This window comes from Myxocyprinus asiaticus, chromosome 36 (assembly GCF_019703515.2).
Source record: "Myxocyprinus asiaticus isolate MX2 ecotype Aquarium Trade chromosome 36, UBuf_Myxa_2, whole genome shotgun sequence".
NCBI lineage: Eukaryota > Metazoa > Chordata > Actinopteri > Cypriniformes > Catostomidae > Myxocyprinus > Myxocyprinus asiaticus.
In genome coordinates, this window is record NC_059379.1 from 29,711,423 (window position 1) to 29,732,393 (window position 20,971).

At 37.5% G+C, this 20,971-nt stretch overlaps 1 protein-coding gene and 1 pseudogene across 1 annotated transcript; both read left to right on the plus strand.

Annotated features, from left to right (window-relative positions):
• The first annotated feature begins 8,600 nt into the window (after positions 1–8,600).
• gdf10b (growth differentiation factor 10b) lies at positions 8,601–16,818 on the plus strand. The gene is made up of 3 exons (XM_051674609.1): positions 8,601–8,936; positions 10,960–11,837; positions 15,666–16,818. The coding sequence occupies exons 1-3, from the start codon at positions 8,705–8,707 to the stop codon at positions 15,855–15,857; spliced, it is 1,302 nt and encodes a 433-aa protein (XP_051530569.1). The 5' UTR covers positions 8,601–8,704; the 3' UTR covers positions 15,858–16,818.
• A 466-nt stretch (positions 16,819–17,284) lies between these two features.
• LOC127427247 (growth/differentiation factor 2-like) lies at positions 17,285–19,001 on the plus strand (annotated as a pseudogene).
• Positions 19,002–20,971: the final 1,970 nt, after the last annotated feature.

A 20,971-nucleotide genomic window follows, 5' to 3' on the forward strand; every position in this document is an offset into this window, starting at 1 on the left:
CCTTTGCTGCTTTGGTGGAAAGAATTGCTTGGAAATGTAAGATGAGAAAATTAATGGTTTTGAAGCTGATTTCTGAAGATAAATACTAGGTAATTATGGTGATTTATGTAGATATCACTTGTTTCTGGTGCAGGGCCATCATTTAAACACAAAATGTTTAGAGGTGTGCCACCCTCCCCCGGGCCCTATAGGCTACAGTATAGGCCTACCATATACAGCAGAACCACCAATGGTCCCCCTCATTAAAGGACCCGGGACACTGTTCCTGGTTGACCCCACCAACAATGGCCTTGCTACTGTGAACTTATGATTGATGATCAACTTTATATCGTGAGATGTTGTGATTACATTCAATGCTCCACTCACTACAGCGTGTGGAAGACAACCCCTTAATTAAAAACCCAAACCCCAAACCTAACCATCAGTGGAGTAAAAATGAAACGTTAGAGGGGAAAATGTAACCTCTGAATCATGCTCGTCACTGATTATGTGAACACGACTACTTCCTGGTTTTAACATGGGATCCGAAATCGGGTCTCCCATGCTGCTGATGCAACACACTTTCGGTCGTGTCACAGGGGAAGGTAAACAGGCTGGAGCCGATGCAAAGATGTGTGACAGGAGATGGTGCTTGTCGGTGAGTCGGCATAATGTGGCCGATCCAAGGGTACTGGATTTCTCTGAAACAACATTCTGACTTCCCGTGTGATTGTGTTGTACAGTCAGAGCTACACAAGCAACAATTCTAACTCTATTTTTGGGAGAGCTTTGCTCCCATTGCCCTGTTTGCATGGCTGGTTGCTATATAAAAATACAACAGGCTGGCCGGATGTTTCTGGGAGACTCGGGCTGTCATAAAGCTAGAAGCTGATGTGCACCACACAAGGTGAAGCCAAACACTGATGAACATTGTGTGAGCTACACATGGACATCTTGGCTCAAATGAGGCGGTTAACAGAGGATTTCATGGCCCACGGACATCCATGACTGAATCAGTCAAACTGGTCATTTAGCTGGAGCCAGCGATATGGGAAAAAAAGACAAGTGGGTGGTGGGTGAGGGGCCAAAAACAACATAGCTAACACTGTCTTTTAGTTTAGATGAGCAACCAAGACAAAAATACTGAGAATGAGAGAGTTCTTTCAATCCAAGTCCACTTCGATACACCAGAAATTATGCTGTGTCAAGAAAAAATGTAGGTACTAAAGAGGTTTGAAAAGGACAAATTGGTTTAGAGGGCACCAGACATATTTGTCATTTTCAGACAAAACACTGGGAAGTCTGATTTGTTTACCTTCTTTTAGCGGTTGTTTATTAGCATACACTGAAGCCCTACTGTAAATGTCTAATACCAGGCCTGGATTTGTCTTTTTCTAATATATTCTTCCAAGGTGCATTATTTGAACAATGATGAAAAGGTAATGAATGACACACAGATACGTATACCACAATATTATTCAATGTTATTAAACCTTTCAGTTAAGTTTTTTTGGCCCTTTTAGATTAATGAATATGGCAATACAATGTTTAACAACACAAGATTTATCATAATAAAGATATTATTTATTAAGTACAAGCAACTCATTTCAGGTGGATTAATGGTACATTATAATACTATATAAATCATAGCCAAAATCAAATCTCCCAAACTCTGCAGCCGAAGTCTGCTTGCTGCATAATGAGTTAAGTGAAAGTGCACATACAGAAATGGATGTGGTGTTGTAAGATGTTGAGTATAAATGCAAACTTCATTGCATCATCATTCATTATAATGGCAAACCTGAGCACAAAGTAAGGGTATGTATAGATCAGTGTGAAAGGACAAACCTAACAGTGCTGAGCAGGGCAGCTGGAAGTATTTAAATGGCTTGTCAGCACCTTTTTCACAAGGCTAGACTGTATAATGCTTTGAGCAACCAAACTTCCAAAATCCAAAGAAAAAGTCTGAAAAGTTCTTCCCGAGAGGTTACATTCAAAATTACTATTAATAATGGGGAAAGTCCTCACTTATTTGTTCTTCTCGTGAAATCAAAGAAGAGCTGTCACTGTGTATCACATTGTAAAGCCCTTTCATACAAGAATCACTTCTCATAGCTCTGACAAATGCCACTGTTTTAAGTCCAGGTGTGTCTTGAAGAGGATATCCTGGACTTTAAAGATATCAAATTTTTGGGGGTTGGCCATGACAACTGGGGTGACATCATGGGGGGAAAAATGGATATACTGTAGAAATAGGTATTGGAGAAGCCAAAGGCAGTTTACCTAATACAAGATTAAGATTAGTGTTTCATCTTTTTTTTTTTAAATGACCCAAACATAACAGGATTGGAAAAGGTAGCCTGAAACCTTAGCTTGCCTAACAAATTAGCATTATTCTTTTGTTGCTGCAAGCACTGGTATTTCCTTCAGGAAATGCAAATCTACTTCATTAAATTGTACAGCTAGAGTTATTTTCATAATAAATGTCATTCTCTTTATTTCTGGGACAACTTACTTGTTTGTTTGTTTGTTTTAAATTGCTACCATCCAAATAAAAAAATGCAGTGTGACAATTAAGCAATATTATTTTGTAATTCAAGTGTTTTTCGCTTAGAGACTCAAGAGACTGATGATTTAAAAACAGAATTCACCTTGAATGTGCTTTTAGGAAGCCACTGATTAAAAATAATAATAATAAAAATAATAATAATTGCAAAAATGCATATTTATTTTTTTGGGTGAATTTAGTGTGACTTTAGCAAGCAGTGACATTCAATATGCATTTTTTCCCCACCAAAACAGTTGTTGTGATACGGTTTAGAGAGTGTCAGCAGAGTGTCAAATACACTGTTGTGTTTTTTGCTGTAAACACACGTGTCAATTCTGCTATGTGAGGTCCCTAAAGGGTATATTATAAAATCAATTTAATTCATTTTTCAAATTGTCTCTTGTAAATAAACATCTCATTTTTTTTAACAGAGTTTTCACAGCAAAGTGTCTTCGACAAGAAAGACATTATTTATTTCCTGTGTCCTCTGTTAGGGACATCAGGGCTGTTTTGACCTGATGGGGAGATGCAACATGTTACTAAGTTAAAAAAAAACTATTTGTTTGTTTGTTTGTTTGTTTGGCATCCTAACAATAAAAAAACAAAGCAAGAATACAAAAATAGAAAAGAGATATCCAGGAGAGGTCAGAAACCCTTATGGGCTATACACTATTCCTAAGAAATATGAGACAATATGAAACTTTAGTTATTAGTATCATTATTACAATAATGATTACAAATTACAAGGCAAATACAATAACAATTTTTGCCCATATTTACACAAATTGTGTGATCAGGAAGTAAATATTAAATAAACATAAATAAACAAAACAAATTCTGTAATTTATTTCATAACATAGTTTGGTTCATGTTAGTGTAAGTTGAGGTTTCTCTGCCAAATTCCTGTAAACGCTCAATTAAACACCTAAATACACTGCTAATTCATATGTCCTACTGTGGATACAAAAATACAACATACAAATTGATTTGTGGACAAAAAAACATATTTTTACTACAGTGTCTTGCATGAATTTTCTTACAGTCTTTCTCAGTCGCTTTGGCACAATCGTCGAACGACTATTAAACATGTCAAACTATATGGTTAACTATATGAACATTAGGTCATTTTTTCACATGACTATAGTCATTTATAATTTCTTTGGCACAAAATGCATTGAGTAAGTCTTGCAGATCAAAATAGTTTGCATTCATTTGCTATTGAATGATATTACTCTCAAATGCAATTATGCACATGTTCATTGTGTAAATCCCTACATGCTAAATAGAACAACTAGCAATCACAATAACCTGTCACACATATATTAGATACATAATAGTTATGTGGTATTGTTGTAATAGTTGTCAGATGGATAGACTTAGGCTAGATGGGGAACAATTCAATTTCCTCACAATTTAGAGCAACCAAACGCAAATGCAGTCCAATTTAGCTGACAGGTGAAACTCATAACCTATCAGTTCTCAAACACATTTATACTGCAAGGGTAAGACTGAATTTCACAGCTGTGGAATATGGAGCAGGCAGGAGACAGACAGGGGCAAGAGCCTGCTCATGCAAGAGGAAGGGGCAATAGAGTGCAGGTTGGTATGAAGAGGGACAGGGGGGCACAGAGGACAAGGAAGAGCCAGAGAAAGGCAAAGGCACAGCGACATCTCAAATGAGATACAGGCAACAATTATAGACCATGTCATCAACCATGGCCTAAGTATGACAAAGGCTGGTCGGAGAGTGCAGCCTAATCTGGGCCGATCCACAGTGTCGTCAATAGTCCAGACATTCAGGAGAGAAAACAGGTGTGTAAGCATATATTGTACTGCAATATTCCTTCACACTGGTATTCCAGTAAACTTAGCCAATGCATGTCTCAGAATTTACAGTGATATGCAAAAGTTTGGGTACCCCTGGTCAAAATTTCTGTTGCTGTGAATAGTTAAGTGAGTAGAAGATGAACTGATCTCCAAAAGGCAAAGTTAAAGATGAAACATTCTTTTCAACATTTTAAGCAATATTAGTGTATTATTTTTATTTTGTACAATTTTAGAGTGAAAAAAGGGAAAGGAGCACCATGCAAAAGTTTGGACACCCCAAGAGATTTGAGCTCTCAGATAACATTTACCAAGTTCTCAGACCTTAATTAGCTTGTTAGGGCTATGGCTTGTTCACAGTCATCGTTTGGAATGGCCAGGTGATGCAAATTTCAAAGCTTTATACATACTCCTCAAATCTTGTCCCAACAATCAGCAGCAATGGGCTCCTCTAAGCAGCTGCCTAGCTCTCTGAAAATTAAAATAACTGATGCCCACAAAGCAGGAGAAGGCTATAAGAAGATAACAAAGCATTTTCAGGGAGCCGTTTCCTCAGTTCATAATGTAATTAAGAAATGGCAGTTAACAGGAACGGTGGAGTTCAAGTTGAGGTCTGGAAGACCAATAAAACTTTCAGACAGAACTCCTCATAGGATTGCTAGAAAGGCAAATCAAAACCCCTGTTTGACTGCAAAAGACCTTAAGGAAGATTTAGCAGACTCTGGAGTAGTGGTGCACTGTTCTACTTTGCAGCGACACCTGCACAAATATGACCTTCATGGGAAGAATCATGAGAAGAAAACCTTTCCTGCATCCTCACCACAAATTTCAGTGTCAGAAGTTTGCAAATGAACATCTAAACAAGCCTGATGCATTTTGGAAACAAGTCCTGCGGACTGATTAAGTTAAAATAATTTTTTGGCCGCAGTGAGCAAAGGTATGTTTGGAGAGAAAAGGGTGCAGAATTTCATGAAAAGAACACCTCTCCAAACTGTTAAGCACAGGTGTGGATCGATCATGCTGGCACAGGGGAACATGTCACTGGTAGAGGAAAGAATGGATTAAATTAAATACCAGCAAATTCTGGAAGCAAACATCACACCATCCGTAAAAAAGCTGAAGATGAAAAGAGGGTTGCTTCTACAACAGGTTAATGATCCTAAACACACCTCAAAATCCACAATGGACTACCCCAAGAGGCACAAGCTGAAGGTTTTGCCATGGCCCTCACAGTCCAATAACCTAAACATCATCGAAAATCTGTGGATAGACCTCAAAAGAGCAGTGCATGCAAGACAGCCCAAGAATCTCACAGAACTAGAAGCCTTTTGCAAGGAAGAATGGGCGAAAATCCCCCAAACAAAAACTGAAAGACACTTAGCTGGCTATAAAAAGCTTTTACAAGCTGTGATACTTGCCAGGGGGTGTTACTAAGTACTGGACATGCAGGGTGCCCAAACTTTTACTTCAGGCCCTTTTCCTTTTTTGTTATTTTGAAACTGTAAAAGATTAATTAAAAAAAAGAAAAATTGCTTAAAATATTAAAGAAATGTGTCATCTTTAACTTTAAGCCTTTTGGAAATCAGGCCATCTTTTGCTCACTTAGCTATTCACAGCAACATAAATTTTGATTAGGGGTGCCCAAACTTTTGAATGCCACTGTATGTAGAATACATTGACTTTACTGTGTTGTATTTTCTGTCTAGGACTGAGCATCTGCCCCATGGTGGTGGCAGAAGATCAGTTTTCACTGCTCAACAAGAACTTGAAATTTGCAATATGGTTGTAGCAAACAATGCTATTAGACTAAAATATTCAAAGTGCAGTCATACAAAATGTCAACACCATCAGCCTCTCCACAATTGATAGAGTGCTGAAGAGAAATCAGATTGCAATGAAGCAACTCTACAAGGTACCTTTTGTGCGGAATTGTGAGAGAGAGTGAAGGAACTGAGGTACCAGTATGTACAGGTAAGAATTCATCATTTTACACTACACATTGCTGTAATCTCCTTGACAAGTACAACCTGTATATGCAGAATGTTACACAATGTGGGATGTGTAACTATATGATTTACAATATCTACTGTAAATTATTTCCTAAATTGCTTCTCTCACTTTTATAGAGTGATGGAGCTGGAGGCTGATGAATCCCCACACATTTTTGTGTATGTTGATTGAGGTAGGATTCAACTTGACCAAAGTCAGGAAACGTAATATTATTGGTCACCGAGCCACTGTTGATGTGCCAGCCCAGTGTGGAGGGAACATTACAATGTGTGCTGCCATATGTGGGAATGGTGTACTCAGCCACATTCCCATTATTGGGCCCTATAACACACAACGTCTCAATTTCCTGGAAACTCTTTACAGGGATCTCATTCCTGAGACTGAGAGGGGGTTGGTAAGAAATGACTTGCCAACGTATGTTATAGTTTGGGACAATGTAAGTTTCCATCATTCAAATACAGTCAGGGACTGTTTGTTGCCCACCCATGTTTTTTTATGGAGTTTCTCCCACCATACTCCCCATTCCTAAATCCCATTGAGGAGTTCTTTTCTGCAAGGAGATGGAATGTCCTCATGACCAGTTGTCCTTACTGGGTTTAATGGATGCTGGTTGTGAGGATATCACAGCAGATTGTTGTAGGCGGTGGCTGCATCATTCCAAAAGATTTTTACCTCGTTGAATTGCAAGGGAGGATATCAGGTGTGATGTAGATGAAATGTTGTGGCCAGACAGAGAGGAGAAATTGGAAGACCCATGAGGTTGATTAACTTGCAGCATATTTTCTTTTTTCTTGCACATATTGTAGTTCCTGAATTTTGCTGTTGTGTGTGTTGTTGTTGTGTTTTTTTTTTTTGTTTTTTTTCTGTACAAGCTTGCTTAACGTATTTTCGGTTGGCTGTAAAGTGTGTACATACAATGAGAAATGATTGAAAAAATGTTTTAGTATAGTGTGTGCTATGATTTTTTTAACATCAATACTATTCAGCTTGCTGCATATAAAATGTTAGCAATTGGACAATATTGCATAGTGGGTAACTATCACACTTTCAGAGTATGCTGTCATTTGACAAGATGTATTTACATTTTGCATGTCTTGGTCTAAGCAGTGATAAAGGAACCTTTTGTTTTGATGACAATGATGTATTCATTGATGGATTTATTTACATTTGAAACATGAGTTAATTCTTCCGAGTATTCACCTTTTGCAGGTCATAGAGTGATGTGCTGAATGTACCACGTGATGTGAGGATTGTACTTAGAGTTTTGACAATTAAGTTTGTTTTCAGTAAATGTGCCAAATCCATTGAGAGAAACTGTAAAGGAGCAATATGTAACATTGACATCAAGTGTTTAAAATGGGTACTGCAGTCCAAATTCAAAATATTGGAGAGAGTTGTCCTGCCCCCCAAGACTCGAAGCTCACGCGGGTTGACAGGTGAAGGACACGCAACAGGAACGAGCAAACTGAAAATGGCAAGCGAGGAGCCTTACACTGTAAGTTGATCAGCTAATGTATACGTTTGCATTTTTTTTTTTTTATAACTCTGTCAGTGTTAGCTAGGTGTTTTGCTGGCCTCCATGGCTGCAGTGCGCTGTATTTTCGCGCTAACTTGTTTCAAATCTGGCAACCCGGCGGTGACGAAATACTATTGGGAAATGGGCAGTGGGCGGGATCACACTGGCCAAAACACAAACAGAAATTCAGGCCCAGAACGGACATGTCAAAGCAGGATATACTGGCTGTAGAATTGTTTTCGGAGAAGGCAGTATTTCAACTTTAGCATGTTTCCTAAATCTCTGATAACATATTATGATCATTTTATGCTTTAGTACAGTAAATTTATTACATACTGCACCTTTAATATTTGAGTCCTGATGTCATCTATGGAGAACATACAATAAAATATGAACGAATGAATGTTGAGGAGAAAAAGGAAAATAAAAATCTGTTTGCTGGGTCACAGGACAGGAGGTGCACATACTGTATATTATAAGCTATAATATTTCCACCATGCAGCACTGAAACCACAGAGAATTCTTAGACCTGAATGCATTGTGCATCGTTTATGGATGATGCTTTAACTCAGTGCAGCCTCTCGTTGGCTGGCTGCCGGGTGCGTCATCAGCTGTCTTGGTTTAGCCGTAAGAAGAAACAAGTGTATGAGCTTCAAGTAATTCTCCACCAACATTACGCATAAGGGACTCTGCACTCTAGTAGACCCCTTTCAGTGTCGGTCCTTCTCAGACGGACCCGAGCTTTCATCTATCAGTTATCTTCTATTTGGTCTCACATTCATAAACGTTTTTACGTTTAAAGGGATTCTGAAGTCAGCATTGCGAATATGTCAAACATTTGTGTCGTGACACAAATCTTTCTCTGCCTTAATATCGTAAAGCTCCACTTAGTGAACTCCTCAGAGCTGAACGGAGATGCACCCGCCACAGAACCGTCATTTCACAACCCTGAACGGGACATGATGACCATTAATATGTACAGAGTTTATGAAAAATACTCCAAGCATCATCATCAACAACAGAACGTGAATACTGTCCGAAGCTTCAGAGCCGTTCCAGGTGAGTGAAATTAACCACCTATAGACTTGTTGAAAAAATTGTTGAAAACTGTGCTGAAAAACGGAGTTTAAATAACAGTAGCCAAGGGGCCGTTCAACCGTTCGCCGTTTTGCGTCAGTCCGTGCTGTTTTTCCAATAGTTTTTCTATGTAAACAACGCGCAGGCGGCTATTTTTTGACCTTTGCGCACCATTTTTTCAACGTCTTGAGTATAATCACCGCGTTTTTTTAGACACTGTGTCAAGTTAAGATTGTCAACTTTTAAAAACGCGTCTCGCGACACCTGCGTTCTGCTTAATTAGTGGCGCTGCGTCTAGCTTTTTTTAGCACAAGTACGCATTCTGTGTGAACGGCTCCTGATGCACGTACGTGATATACTGATTCATGTTTAGGCTACTTATAATTATAACATCATTACACACTCTTTAGGGTAGACCGGATACAATCATAACACTTGATTTTTACTGTACTGCACAAATACAGAGCAGAGTAAACATGCCATTTTTTTTTTTTTTCACATGAGATAACAAAATAATAAATAACTGTATACATTGTTCCTATTTTCAACAATTAGTGTTTGAAGGCAAGGAGTGCTTTTGTTACAACTGTCCCCATACCAGGTAGCCTACAGTTGCAACACTACCCTGGGACAGTTGAAATGTGATAAATAAGGCATTATGCTTAACTTAAGTGAAATATAGGCCTGCTGACACATTTTATACTCTGTGACTGTTTTCAAATATTTCGGATGCTTACATACATTTCTTGCACATCAGCTGGAAATACTCTCTTAGTTTTCCTCACCCTGGCACCTTGTGACATTCACGTATGTGCAAAAAAAAAAAAAAAATCTTCATTCATTCATTTGTTTTGCTTACTTATCTAAGCTTTCTGGCTGAATAAAAGCTAACAAAACTCTAGAAGGAGCATTGGCAACCATGTTTCTTATGTAGCAAGTAAAGTTGTAACAGTGTTTTATCCGTCCTCCTCTGATCACCTTACATGTTTTTTACTTGATTTTCTCCATGACCTTATATCCTAAGATGCCCCAAAATACATTAATTGAAGGTAGACAAATCAATAATTATAACAAGCAAAGTTTCCGTTGATGATTTAGAAATAATGATTTATTCACAATGAAGATGAGTAAGAATATGAAAAATAAAAACACTGCAAAACTGATGTTCTCTAATCATTTCTCATCAATGTGGAATATGTTCTTCAAATTGTCCATACAGAGAGAGGATGCTAATGTGAATATGTATACTGAAAATGGAAGTTCAAACTTGCATTAGAAGTGAAATATTCACGGTATTCGCATCGTTACTCCGTTACAACTGTATTCTGTCTACCCTATCATTTTCACAATTATGCTTTTTTGACATCTGTGTTTTAATGACTACATACATTTGATTGAACACTATTGGTGAAATTAGATAGCTAATTAGTTATTTGTAGTTTATCTCTTGAGGAGATGACAATGATTCCTGTTCTCCATCTTGTGAATGGTCAAAATCCATAGTGCAATATGCACTTAAATATAACATATCAGTTCTATATAGGCTGTAAGTGAATGCATGATTCAACAACTGTAAGACAACGATTTTTCCATTATTTCAGTTTTAGTACCCTTATTTTCTGAGCTGCTAAGTTTCCACTGGAGGTGCACTATTAAAACACACAGGGTATTAGTTGAAACCGAAAAAAAATCTAGAAACCTAGAGAGCCGCTCACTAAACACTACCATATGGTCAGAGAATGATTCAGGAGCAGTGTTTATCTTTTTATTAAACTTCCTCGTAAATCATAGAATGTGGTTGGATATTAAATCTAGAATTTGAAAAATGAGTTGTTTATGAGGATGTTGTCTGGAAACTTTACTGGTTATTCACATGCATTCAACATTTTCACTAATTAATCCATTAAGTTTTATATTGAGAGGAATATAAAACCCAAACTAGCTTGAATAGCAACAATAACTTGTTTATTCTAAGACTGTTTTCTTTCCAAACATTTAATTTCAGAGCTCTCCCACCATAGGGTTTTGTTTCACTTCAACCTGACCTCTATCCCTAATTCGGAAGTGATCTTGACTTCAACGCTACACTTTCTTGACCAGCAATCCCGTCAACGACCATGGCACTGCAGACGTTCCCGGGGAGCCTCATGTCGCATTCAGCACCTGCAGCCACTTACCTTGGCACACCTCATTATTAAGGGCACATCACCAAATGCTGCCATCACTTCTCAGCTGTGCAACATCACAATGTCCTCTAACAGAAAGGGGCAATGGCAGATTACTGATGTATCATTAGTTATCAAACATGCCCAAGCTCAGGGTGAGCTCTCGATTACTGTTGAGTTTGACTTTGGGGACAGGCACCAGAGACACCAGGATCACTTGCCTCCTCACAGCTTGCCATTTATTCTTGTTTACACAAACGACATTGTCATAAAAGAACCAAACAGTGTTACGACGAGCCTGCAAAGATACAGTCCATCTCCTGTGGGTGAGGAGAAAGGGACCAAGCCTCCCTCAGCTTCCTTAAGTTCTAGAATCAGAAGGGAAGTGGTTCACTTGCAGAATAACTACTTACCTGATGTCCACTACAACGATCTTAAGAACAAGGAGTTATGGGACAACACCTTTTTTGTGAAAAAGCCCAAACTCTTGCCAAAAGGTTTGGAGAATCATGAGAGGTTGAGAGTGTCCCAGGAGCTCAGCTTCGATGAGAAGACCATGAAAAAAGCTAGACGCAAGCAGTGGAGTGAGCCACGAATGTGTACGCGACGTTACCTGAGGGTGGACTTTGCTGACATCGGCTGGAGTGAATGGATATTAGCTCCAAAAGCATTTGATGCATACTACTGTGCTGGAACCTGTGGATTCCCAATTCCAAAGGTCAGGGAATGGGCTTAGTTCAACCACTAACATATTCACACTTAACATACAATTAAACCATTGCCATTTATGAGTTAGAACCCTTCAGATTAGGGCATCTACAGAGTTTACGCTGCATTGATCCATTGATTTTAATAGCGATTCTCTACGTTGCAAGAATGTAGAGGATAATCGCAAGGGTTCACGAAAGTGGCGCTTCGTCATGAAGCCAAAAATTGAAAACATTTTAACATTTGCTGCAACACGCTCTGATGTATGGAACCACTGAACAATGGGAATTTCAGAGAAGCAGGCAGAGTTGTGCTTTTGAAAATCCAATTTGCTGTATTCCTGCTTGATTTTAAACTGATTTGGCTATTTCCAAAAACACTCAAATAGGATCCTATGTATTCCTGTCCATTAGATACTCTATTTAAATAAGGCATCCTTATTTGCAGAATGGTGAATGTAGGGTACATTTAATTAGCAGATGGCAACACATGAATTTCTAATTGTTGGTGCAAATTTTCTAGTTGAACATAAGCCAGAAGTGTATTTGATATAGTTCTCCAATAGTTGATATGTTTGACATTATTGTCCCAAAAAACAACATTTAACCATTATCTAAATAATAATGCAGTACTCTCTCTAACGCTATGCGATATATCATATGCACAAAGTCATTGGACAAAACCTTGAAGTTTTGCTATTCTTGTGCAAGCATGTGCTAAGTCTAGTCACAAATGGGTTTGGTGAAATTGTGTGCGCAAAGCGCTAATGGGCTGGGTCAAGTGCAATTTAATTCTGAGGTTCTCCTCTGGATATTGCAGCTTCTGCCTCCTACTGTATAGTCCATTCCCTCAAGCACCAGCGATATAAACAAAGACAGCACATTAAAAGTTGGTAGTGTAAAGGGACTGTGTGCAATTAATTAGAAAAATAGAAATATGGACTTGCGTTCTTTTGTGCATTAACTGTGTACAAGTTGAAAGTCAGGCATATTTCTAGAACAGGATTTGGATGTACGCTCCTTTAAATTATAGAGAATGTAAGTATTATTTATTTTAATTGATCTACTGATCACCTTCCAGGTTTGGCTGTGGAACGAGGGATGTTTTTTTTTTTTGTGTGTTTTTTTTTCCCCTTGCATGCACTTCACGTCTACCAGTCAATTTTGCTTTAAAATTTAAATTCATTTACCGAAACATGAAAAAAATTAAACCAAAAATATTTTTAAATTCTAATTACATTTGAAACTAAATGAAAAAAATATTAAAATAACAGTTAAAAAAAATCTTATTTACCTTCTCCCTAAATGTAAACATTTAACCCTCTCCAACTTCTTCCACAAGCCCATTTTGCAATTACTTAAAAATCACTACGACAACAGGTGGACAAAATAAATACCAATACAAATTAGATATTAAATGCAATTGTAAATATAAACATGATAATAATAATAATAATAATAATAATAATAATAGAAAAATAAACCATGACCTCTTGAAAGTTACAAACGCAGGAACTGAGTTTAGACTTTGCACTGAAAACTACGGTGGCCATGAAGTGCAAAACAAAACAACAAATCTAAAAACACAACGGCAAATCCAAAGACAAAATGACAATTCAGAAACACATCAACAAATCATAAAACACAACGGCAAATTCGAAAACAAAGGAGCAAATCACAAAATACAACACCAAATCCAGAAAAAAAACAACAAGTTAGAAAACACAACAGCAATTCAGAAAACAAAACAGCAATTCAGTCGAAATGGAAAAGGTAGGTTCCATAGCTTCTCACCTGATTGGCTGTATGAATGAGACCTAGTCCTTTCTTCAGCACTGGTTCTCTGCCCACTTGCGCGATTATTTCAAAATTAATTCCAAATGCTCAATTACTGAAAATTGTGAGTGGTTTGTCACTCAGTAAAACAGTAATGGGACACTTTATAACACAGAGAGCAAAAACAGCGAGCGGGAAAAGTTTTAGGTACGATGTTCGTCTACAGTGTGTAAGGGACCGTTTAAACTTCCACAAACTGCGCTAAAACGCTGGTGTCCAAGCGTTCATTCAATTGACTTGCATATTGTAACGTAACAAACACTGTTATTAAAAAAGCATTTTCACATTCTAAAGGTTGCAATAAACTGCCGGCGTGATGGCTCACTTTATATATTTGAAGCCAGCATGAGTAGTGTTCAATTATTTTCGAAAAAACATTTCTGAAATTTTACCAAGATAGTATTTTCATATTGTAAAGGTTGTAGAAGTTTGCTATTAGATATGCTGACTTACTAGGTGAGATTTTCCCAGGATGTGGAATTATACAGTATTCAATTATTATTTTTTTAATAATAAAATATAAAAATAATAAAAACAATGTTAGTCATTAACATCACTGGCAGCCTGCTACAACCTTTGTAGTGTAAAAATTACATCTTGATTAATTTTAGTGGTGTAAAATAATTGAATACTGTATCCATATTTAATGGCTATACTTCGAAAATCTATCCATTGGCAGCAACCAGAACATTTATAATTTTGTTTTAAAAACAACAGTGTTTTTTAAGGTAGAACATGCAAATTGAATGAACGCTTGGATGCCACCAACGTTTAAGCACAGTTTGTAAATTTTAAGACGGTCACTTGCGCACTAGATGAACCATGAGAGCATAGATGAACATCGTACCTAAAACTAACTTTTTCTACTCGCTGTTTTTACTCTCTGTGTGTTATAATGGTTCCTGTTACTGTTTTCCCGAGAGAGAAAACACTCCAAATGATTTAGTTTTTCAGTCAGTGATCTTTTGGCATGGATTTTGATATAATCAGTGAACCAATCCTGAAGAAAGGACTAGGTCTCATTCACACAGCCAATCAGGTGAGAAGCTATGTCACCGACCCTTTCCAATTCGACTGAATTGCCGTTGTGTTTTCTGATTTGTTGTGTTTTCTAACCCATTGTTTTGTTTCCAGATTGCTATTGTATTTCCTGATTTGCTCTTTTGTTATCGGATTTGCCGTTGTGTTTTATTATTTGTTGTTGTGTTTCCGATTTGTTATTTTTCTTTGGATTTGCTGTTGTGTTTTTAGATTTGTTTTGTTTTGCACTTCATGGCCACCGAGGAAACAGACGTGGTTCTGAAACGTATTAGCGCAATGACCTATTTCTCAGGAAAATAGGAAATTGCTCTATGCGCCATTTCAATTACATATAATACACTCTCAGATAGCGCAAACACTCCCACCCACGGCCACTTGTGCTTTGCACTGGCATGAAAATTGTGCTTAGAATTAGCGCTCTCATGAAAATGAGAAGACGTAGCGCATGGTCGTTGCCTGAGCCTAACATGGTCACAAAAATAGAGCCCCAGAAGTTGCGTGCTTTTACCTCTATGTACTTTAAAATGTTATTTAGTTTAGAAGATAGAAGGCTGTAAATAGGCTAAAATGGGTGCTTATGTGAAAAAATAGTATCTACTGTTGATTTCCCAAAGTTTGCGAGGTTTATAGCATCGTGTCTCTATAAAATGTCCTGGCTCGGTACTTTATGTTTGTAAATTCTTCAAGCACATCTGTAGATATTACTATTTCTTTAGGGCTATATATCTAAATACATGGTACTTACCTCGCTGCATCTGGTTGGACCAACTCAATAATTTTTTTTCTTTTTTTTTTTTAAAGAGCATACTGTATATATGTATATTATACCCAAGCACTGGTACTTTTGACATCCTTAAAAGATGATTTAGGGCTTTACTGAAAACAAAGGGGTCTTAAGCCCTGGTAGCCCACCTCTAGCGACGCCCATGTCTCTAACCTCTAATTCTCTCAATGCCATACAGGTTGTTCATCCTTCAAATCATGCAACCATCCAGAGTATAGTGAGAGCCGTGGGAATTGTCCCTGGAGTTCCAGAGCCATGCTGCGTTCCTGACAAGATGAGCCCTCTGGCTGTGCTTTTCCTTGACACAAGCAGGAACATTGTACTGAAGGTCTTCCCCAGCATGTCTGTGGAGACCTGTGCCTGTCTATAAGCTAATAAGTACATACATAAATAGACATCAACACAAATGAACCCAGCCCAAGGATATGGGGAACTGTTGAATCTTTCCGTTCAACAAATAATGAACTTTTTAATATCTGCAAATAAGACCTCAACACCTCAAAACAGTTATGATATAGGATATTTGCACACAAACATTCTATCCTACTTCCATTTTTTTTTTCTTTAAATGAATTGTATATAATCGTTATTGTAACAGATAGTAAGCCAAACAGTTTTCTTTTTAAATGAATACATTGAAAAGAACGTAATGATTTAAATAGGTTTCTGTATTTAAATCCTTGTTATGTGCCTGCATAGAGGGTCATTCGTTTGTTAGCTAAAGTTCAACTTGCTTTAGAACTTACGAGTGCAATGGTGCACTGCAGAATCTTGCGTGTAAAATTTAAACTAAGAAGACAAGTTTTGGTCCTTTGTGAGGAGACAGGCAATGTGAGGAACTTTCAGCATACTGCTGCCATCTAGTGCGAGGTGACTTTTATGGCCTTAGTATTCAAATATTCATTCAAGGATTTTTTTTTTTTTTTTTTTTTTTTTTTTAACCTTGTGAAGCCCCAGTACCTTTGAACAGAGAAATTGATAAGTCATAGCTAGAGAACATGTTATGTCAGTGGTTTTGTCAAAGATTTGTGAAACTTTATCAAAGGAGAGTTTTGTATTTAATAGTTAGACTATTATATTTCATTTGTAATTATTATTATTGTTTATTTTTTTTCAAACTGTATTACTTATGTTTATTACTTTTTTATGCAAAAGATTTTTTCAACCACTGTTTAAAAACAAAATTTTCTGCGAAATCCTGGAGGATTTTGTGTGTGTGTGTGTGTGTGTGTGTGTGTGTGAGACACACCTAAAGACCTAATGAGTTGTATTAGAAATTAGGAATTTTTGCAATAACAGGGCAAAGGCCAACTTCCTCTAACTCATTAAAGTCTTACACAACTAGATTACAACAGATTCCAGCATTTTAATTTCATTGGCGGGTGGTCAACAGCTGAGGCTGATTAGCTCAATCATGATCTTGTATATACACAAGCATATTTGCAATGATAGTGCTGCTTTTGTGACAACAGCATGAAATGTGACCCTATGAATACAGAAGGGTTTGTCAAAATCTCACTCATTAGTTCGCAATATCTGTTCCCAAAGTGTTTATAGAATCCTCATTAAATGCAAGCTTCCTCAAGATAACAAAGCATAAACTAAGACAAGTGTCAAAGATAAGAATAGCTGTGCTATTATTTCGGTTTCCAAAGTGTGTGCTGCTTTGTGTGGAGCATGGGAGAGAACTTTAGGTTCACTTGAGGAACCCCAATTTCAAAGAATCTTCTACAAAAGAAAATCAGATGTAAAACTTAAAGCAGAAAGTCACCTAACCTTTTCATCAACTAAACAAAGATGCAAGGTTTAAAAAATCTGGTCCTTCTGGTGTGCATCAGTTTTGCTGCCTCGTTTGGGCTTTGTGAGGGGAAATCATTAGGCGAAATCTCTCGGCTGGAAAACAAAGTTCATTCAGGCCGAGGAGCAATAACTTGAGGAAGAAGACACTGTGGATTCTAAGTTGGAGAGCTTTTTGGGGTTTGTGAAGGAAGATTTTTTGAGGAAGCTGAATTTATCAGGTGCGCCTCAAGATCACAGAAACGTTCAGACTCCACAGTTCATGATAGAGCTCTACAATAAATATGCTTCTGATAAGACTTCCATCCCTCGTTCTGATGTAATTCGGAGCTTCGTCATACAGGGTAAGTACACAAAGAAAGCTTACAATCGCAGAGGTAGATAGCTACATCTCTAATGACATGACATTATTGCTTATATACTGTAGATGATTTCTGCAATATGATTTGTGCTGTTCCACAGTCAGAAATGTTTGCCATGATTAAAATAAACATTTCTGTGACCATTCACATTTTTGAGGAAATAAATAAATAAATCCCCACAAAATCTCCTTTTGAGAAGATAGAAAGTCATACAGGTTTGGAAGAATGAAATGAGGATGTAAAAAAGGCAGCAGGATTTTTTTTTTTTTTTTTTTGTAAACTAAACCTTTAAAGAGAAGATTAGTGTTACAACTATTTCAAAATGTTCTTTTTTTATGTCCTCTACAGATGTGACATACTCTTTTCGACATTCTAACAAAACAAAACAAAACACAGACTGCTATTCAACGTTTCCATCCCAAATCACGAAGAGCTTACATTAGTACAGCTAAGGCTGTTCCCTCTCTTGGAAAGAGGTAAAACCACTAGCAATGACCTCTTCACTTCCATTAATGTCTATGATGTACATTATGGAGAGGACACACACATTTTACACCTTCTGGATGGGAGAAATGTAACTGAGGCCAAAAACACATGGGTGGCCTTGGATGTGACTAGGACCATCAGGAGCTGGCACGAATGTGGACATTGGGCAGGTGAGCTCCAGGTAGAGCTAGACCAAGACAGTGAATCTCTTAAGGACGGATGGCTTGACATAAGCCTGGGTTTAGAAGACAACACCTCAGCTGTTGTAATTGTTTTTTCGGATGACCTTGGGAATAGAAAGGGAGAGTCGATGAAAGAAGCAAAGGAGATGCTTCTTCATGAGAAAGAGGGGGTATTATTGGGCAGTAATGTTCTTGTGGAGCAGCACTCGAAGAGAAAGAGGAGAGCAAAGAATAATTACTGTCTGAGAACTTCACTGAAGGTGAACTTCAAAGACATCGGATGGGATGAATGGATTGTGGCCCCACCCGAGTATGATGCTTATGAGTGCAAAGGGGTGTGCTATTTTCCGCTGACAGATGACGTAATCCCCTCCAAACACGCCATCATCCAAACTCTAGTTAATCTGAGCAATCCGAAAAAGGCAAACTTGGCATGCTGCGTCCCAGCCAAGCTGGACCCGCTTACCGTCATGTACCAAGAGAAGGGTGTCATCATGGTGCCACACCTCTATAAGGAGATGAAAGTGGCAGAGAACGGATGTAGGTAGTGTTTAGATGGTTACAGATCTGTATAAACTATTTTTGTTACCTAAGCCTTACATTTATCATTCCCATTTGTCAAAGTTATAATATTAAACAAGATAATGATATTTAACAAACGTAAGTTTCACTGTAGAGGTTAAAATCAGCTGCCATAACTTGATTAGTATTGTGTTTTTTTGTTTCATTTACGATTATTTTAATTGAGAATAAAGGCCTAAACTACAGTATACCTTAAAATTTTCCTTTTTCTTCTCTTCTGTACTTGCCCTGCATACAAAAAATGGCTTTGTTGTTTATTTTATTATTTTTATTTTTTTAAATAGCACATCCCATAGATGGTCAGTCGGAGTGAGATCTGGGGAATTTGGAGACCAAGTCAACACCTTGAACTCTTTGTCATGTTCCTCAAACCATTCCTGAACATTTTTTGCAGTGTGGTAGGGCACATTAGCCTGCTGAAAGAGGCCACTGTCATCAGGGAATACCATTGCCATGAAGGGGTGTATGTGGTCTGCACCAATTTTTAGGTAGGTGGTACGTGTCAAAGTAACATTCACATGAATGCCAGGACCGAAGGTTTCCCAGCAGAACATTGCCCAGAGCATCACACTGCCTCTGCCGGCCTGCCTTCTTCGCATGGTGCATCCTGCTGCCATCTCTTCCCCAGGTAAATGACGCATACGGCCGTCCACATGATCTAGAAGAAAACGTGATTCATCAGACAAGGCCACCTGCTTCCATTGCTCCATGGTCCAGTTCTGATGCGCACGTGCCCATTATAGGCGCTTGATAGATGAAAATATAAAGCTGCCTTTATATTTTAAGAAGATGAACATTATGTGGGTATTTGGCATCAAAAATTGTGAAAACCCCTAATAAAAAAAATAAATAAATAATTTTATCACTTTTATTGTAATTTGTTTTAGCTTTAACAAAACATTCTCTCTATATACACACACACACACACACACACACACACACACACACACACACACTGTAACAAAGCTGGCAAAGACCATGATGAAGACGATGACGATGAAGTGACGAACCCAAGTGCAGTTTATTTTTCAAACGTGGAATCCCAAAACCCTGACTACAAATGTGAACTAAACATGAACATGACTTTAACTAAAATTAGACTTGACATAAACTTGACATGGCTAGACTTGACATAAAACATGAACATGACTTGGCTCAACACAACAAAGTTACATTCAAAATACCTGACACCAGACAATGGCAAACATGAGGGCTTAAATACAAGGACATGGTTAACAAGTAAACAAGACAACCAATCACAAGACTAAACTATAAACAAGATAACAGGACTAAATGAACTTAAACCAATGAAAAGACAAGACTAATAACAAAGTAATCAAACAATGAACCAATGAAAACAAGACACATGAACAGGGGAAACACATGGCAAGATCACATGAAGGAACAGGAAATCACATGACATGACAGGAACAGGAACTAAACTTGAAAATAAAAGTCATGAAAACAAGTACAAAACATATAAACATGACATATACAGTATATATCTATATATCTATATATCTATATATATCTATATATATCTATCATATATATATATATATATATATATATATATATATATATATATAAGCAATTCCAAGGAATTATGTATCAACAACTACAAGTAATTTCAGTTTTTGGGCTCAAATTACATTAAAGACATTAGGTAAACTCATTGTGGTGTGCAGTGATCACTCTCTACTGGAGGAACTTTTCAGCCGGTTAAGGCAATTCGAAGGTTTCAGAACCTAATCTATATTGGTTAAAAATAGTTTTGCAGTGTTTGGCAAGGGATGTTTGTAACATTGGAAAATATCTAAATTAATAAGATGAATAATTGTCAGAACAATAAAAAAAAATCGAATCCATTGTACTATACAGACTTCAATTTATTAATGCACACACTTAATCCTTGCATGACTCTGACAGGTGAATTTTGAGAAGCGAAGTGAGAAAGAAGTTTTAGTGCTATTACATAATTTACTTTTACAACAAAAAATAGCCATGCCAGATTGAAAACAATTCAGGGTCAGATAATAATGCTAACCTGTAACAGCACAATAGCCTGATTTGGC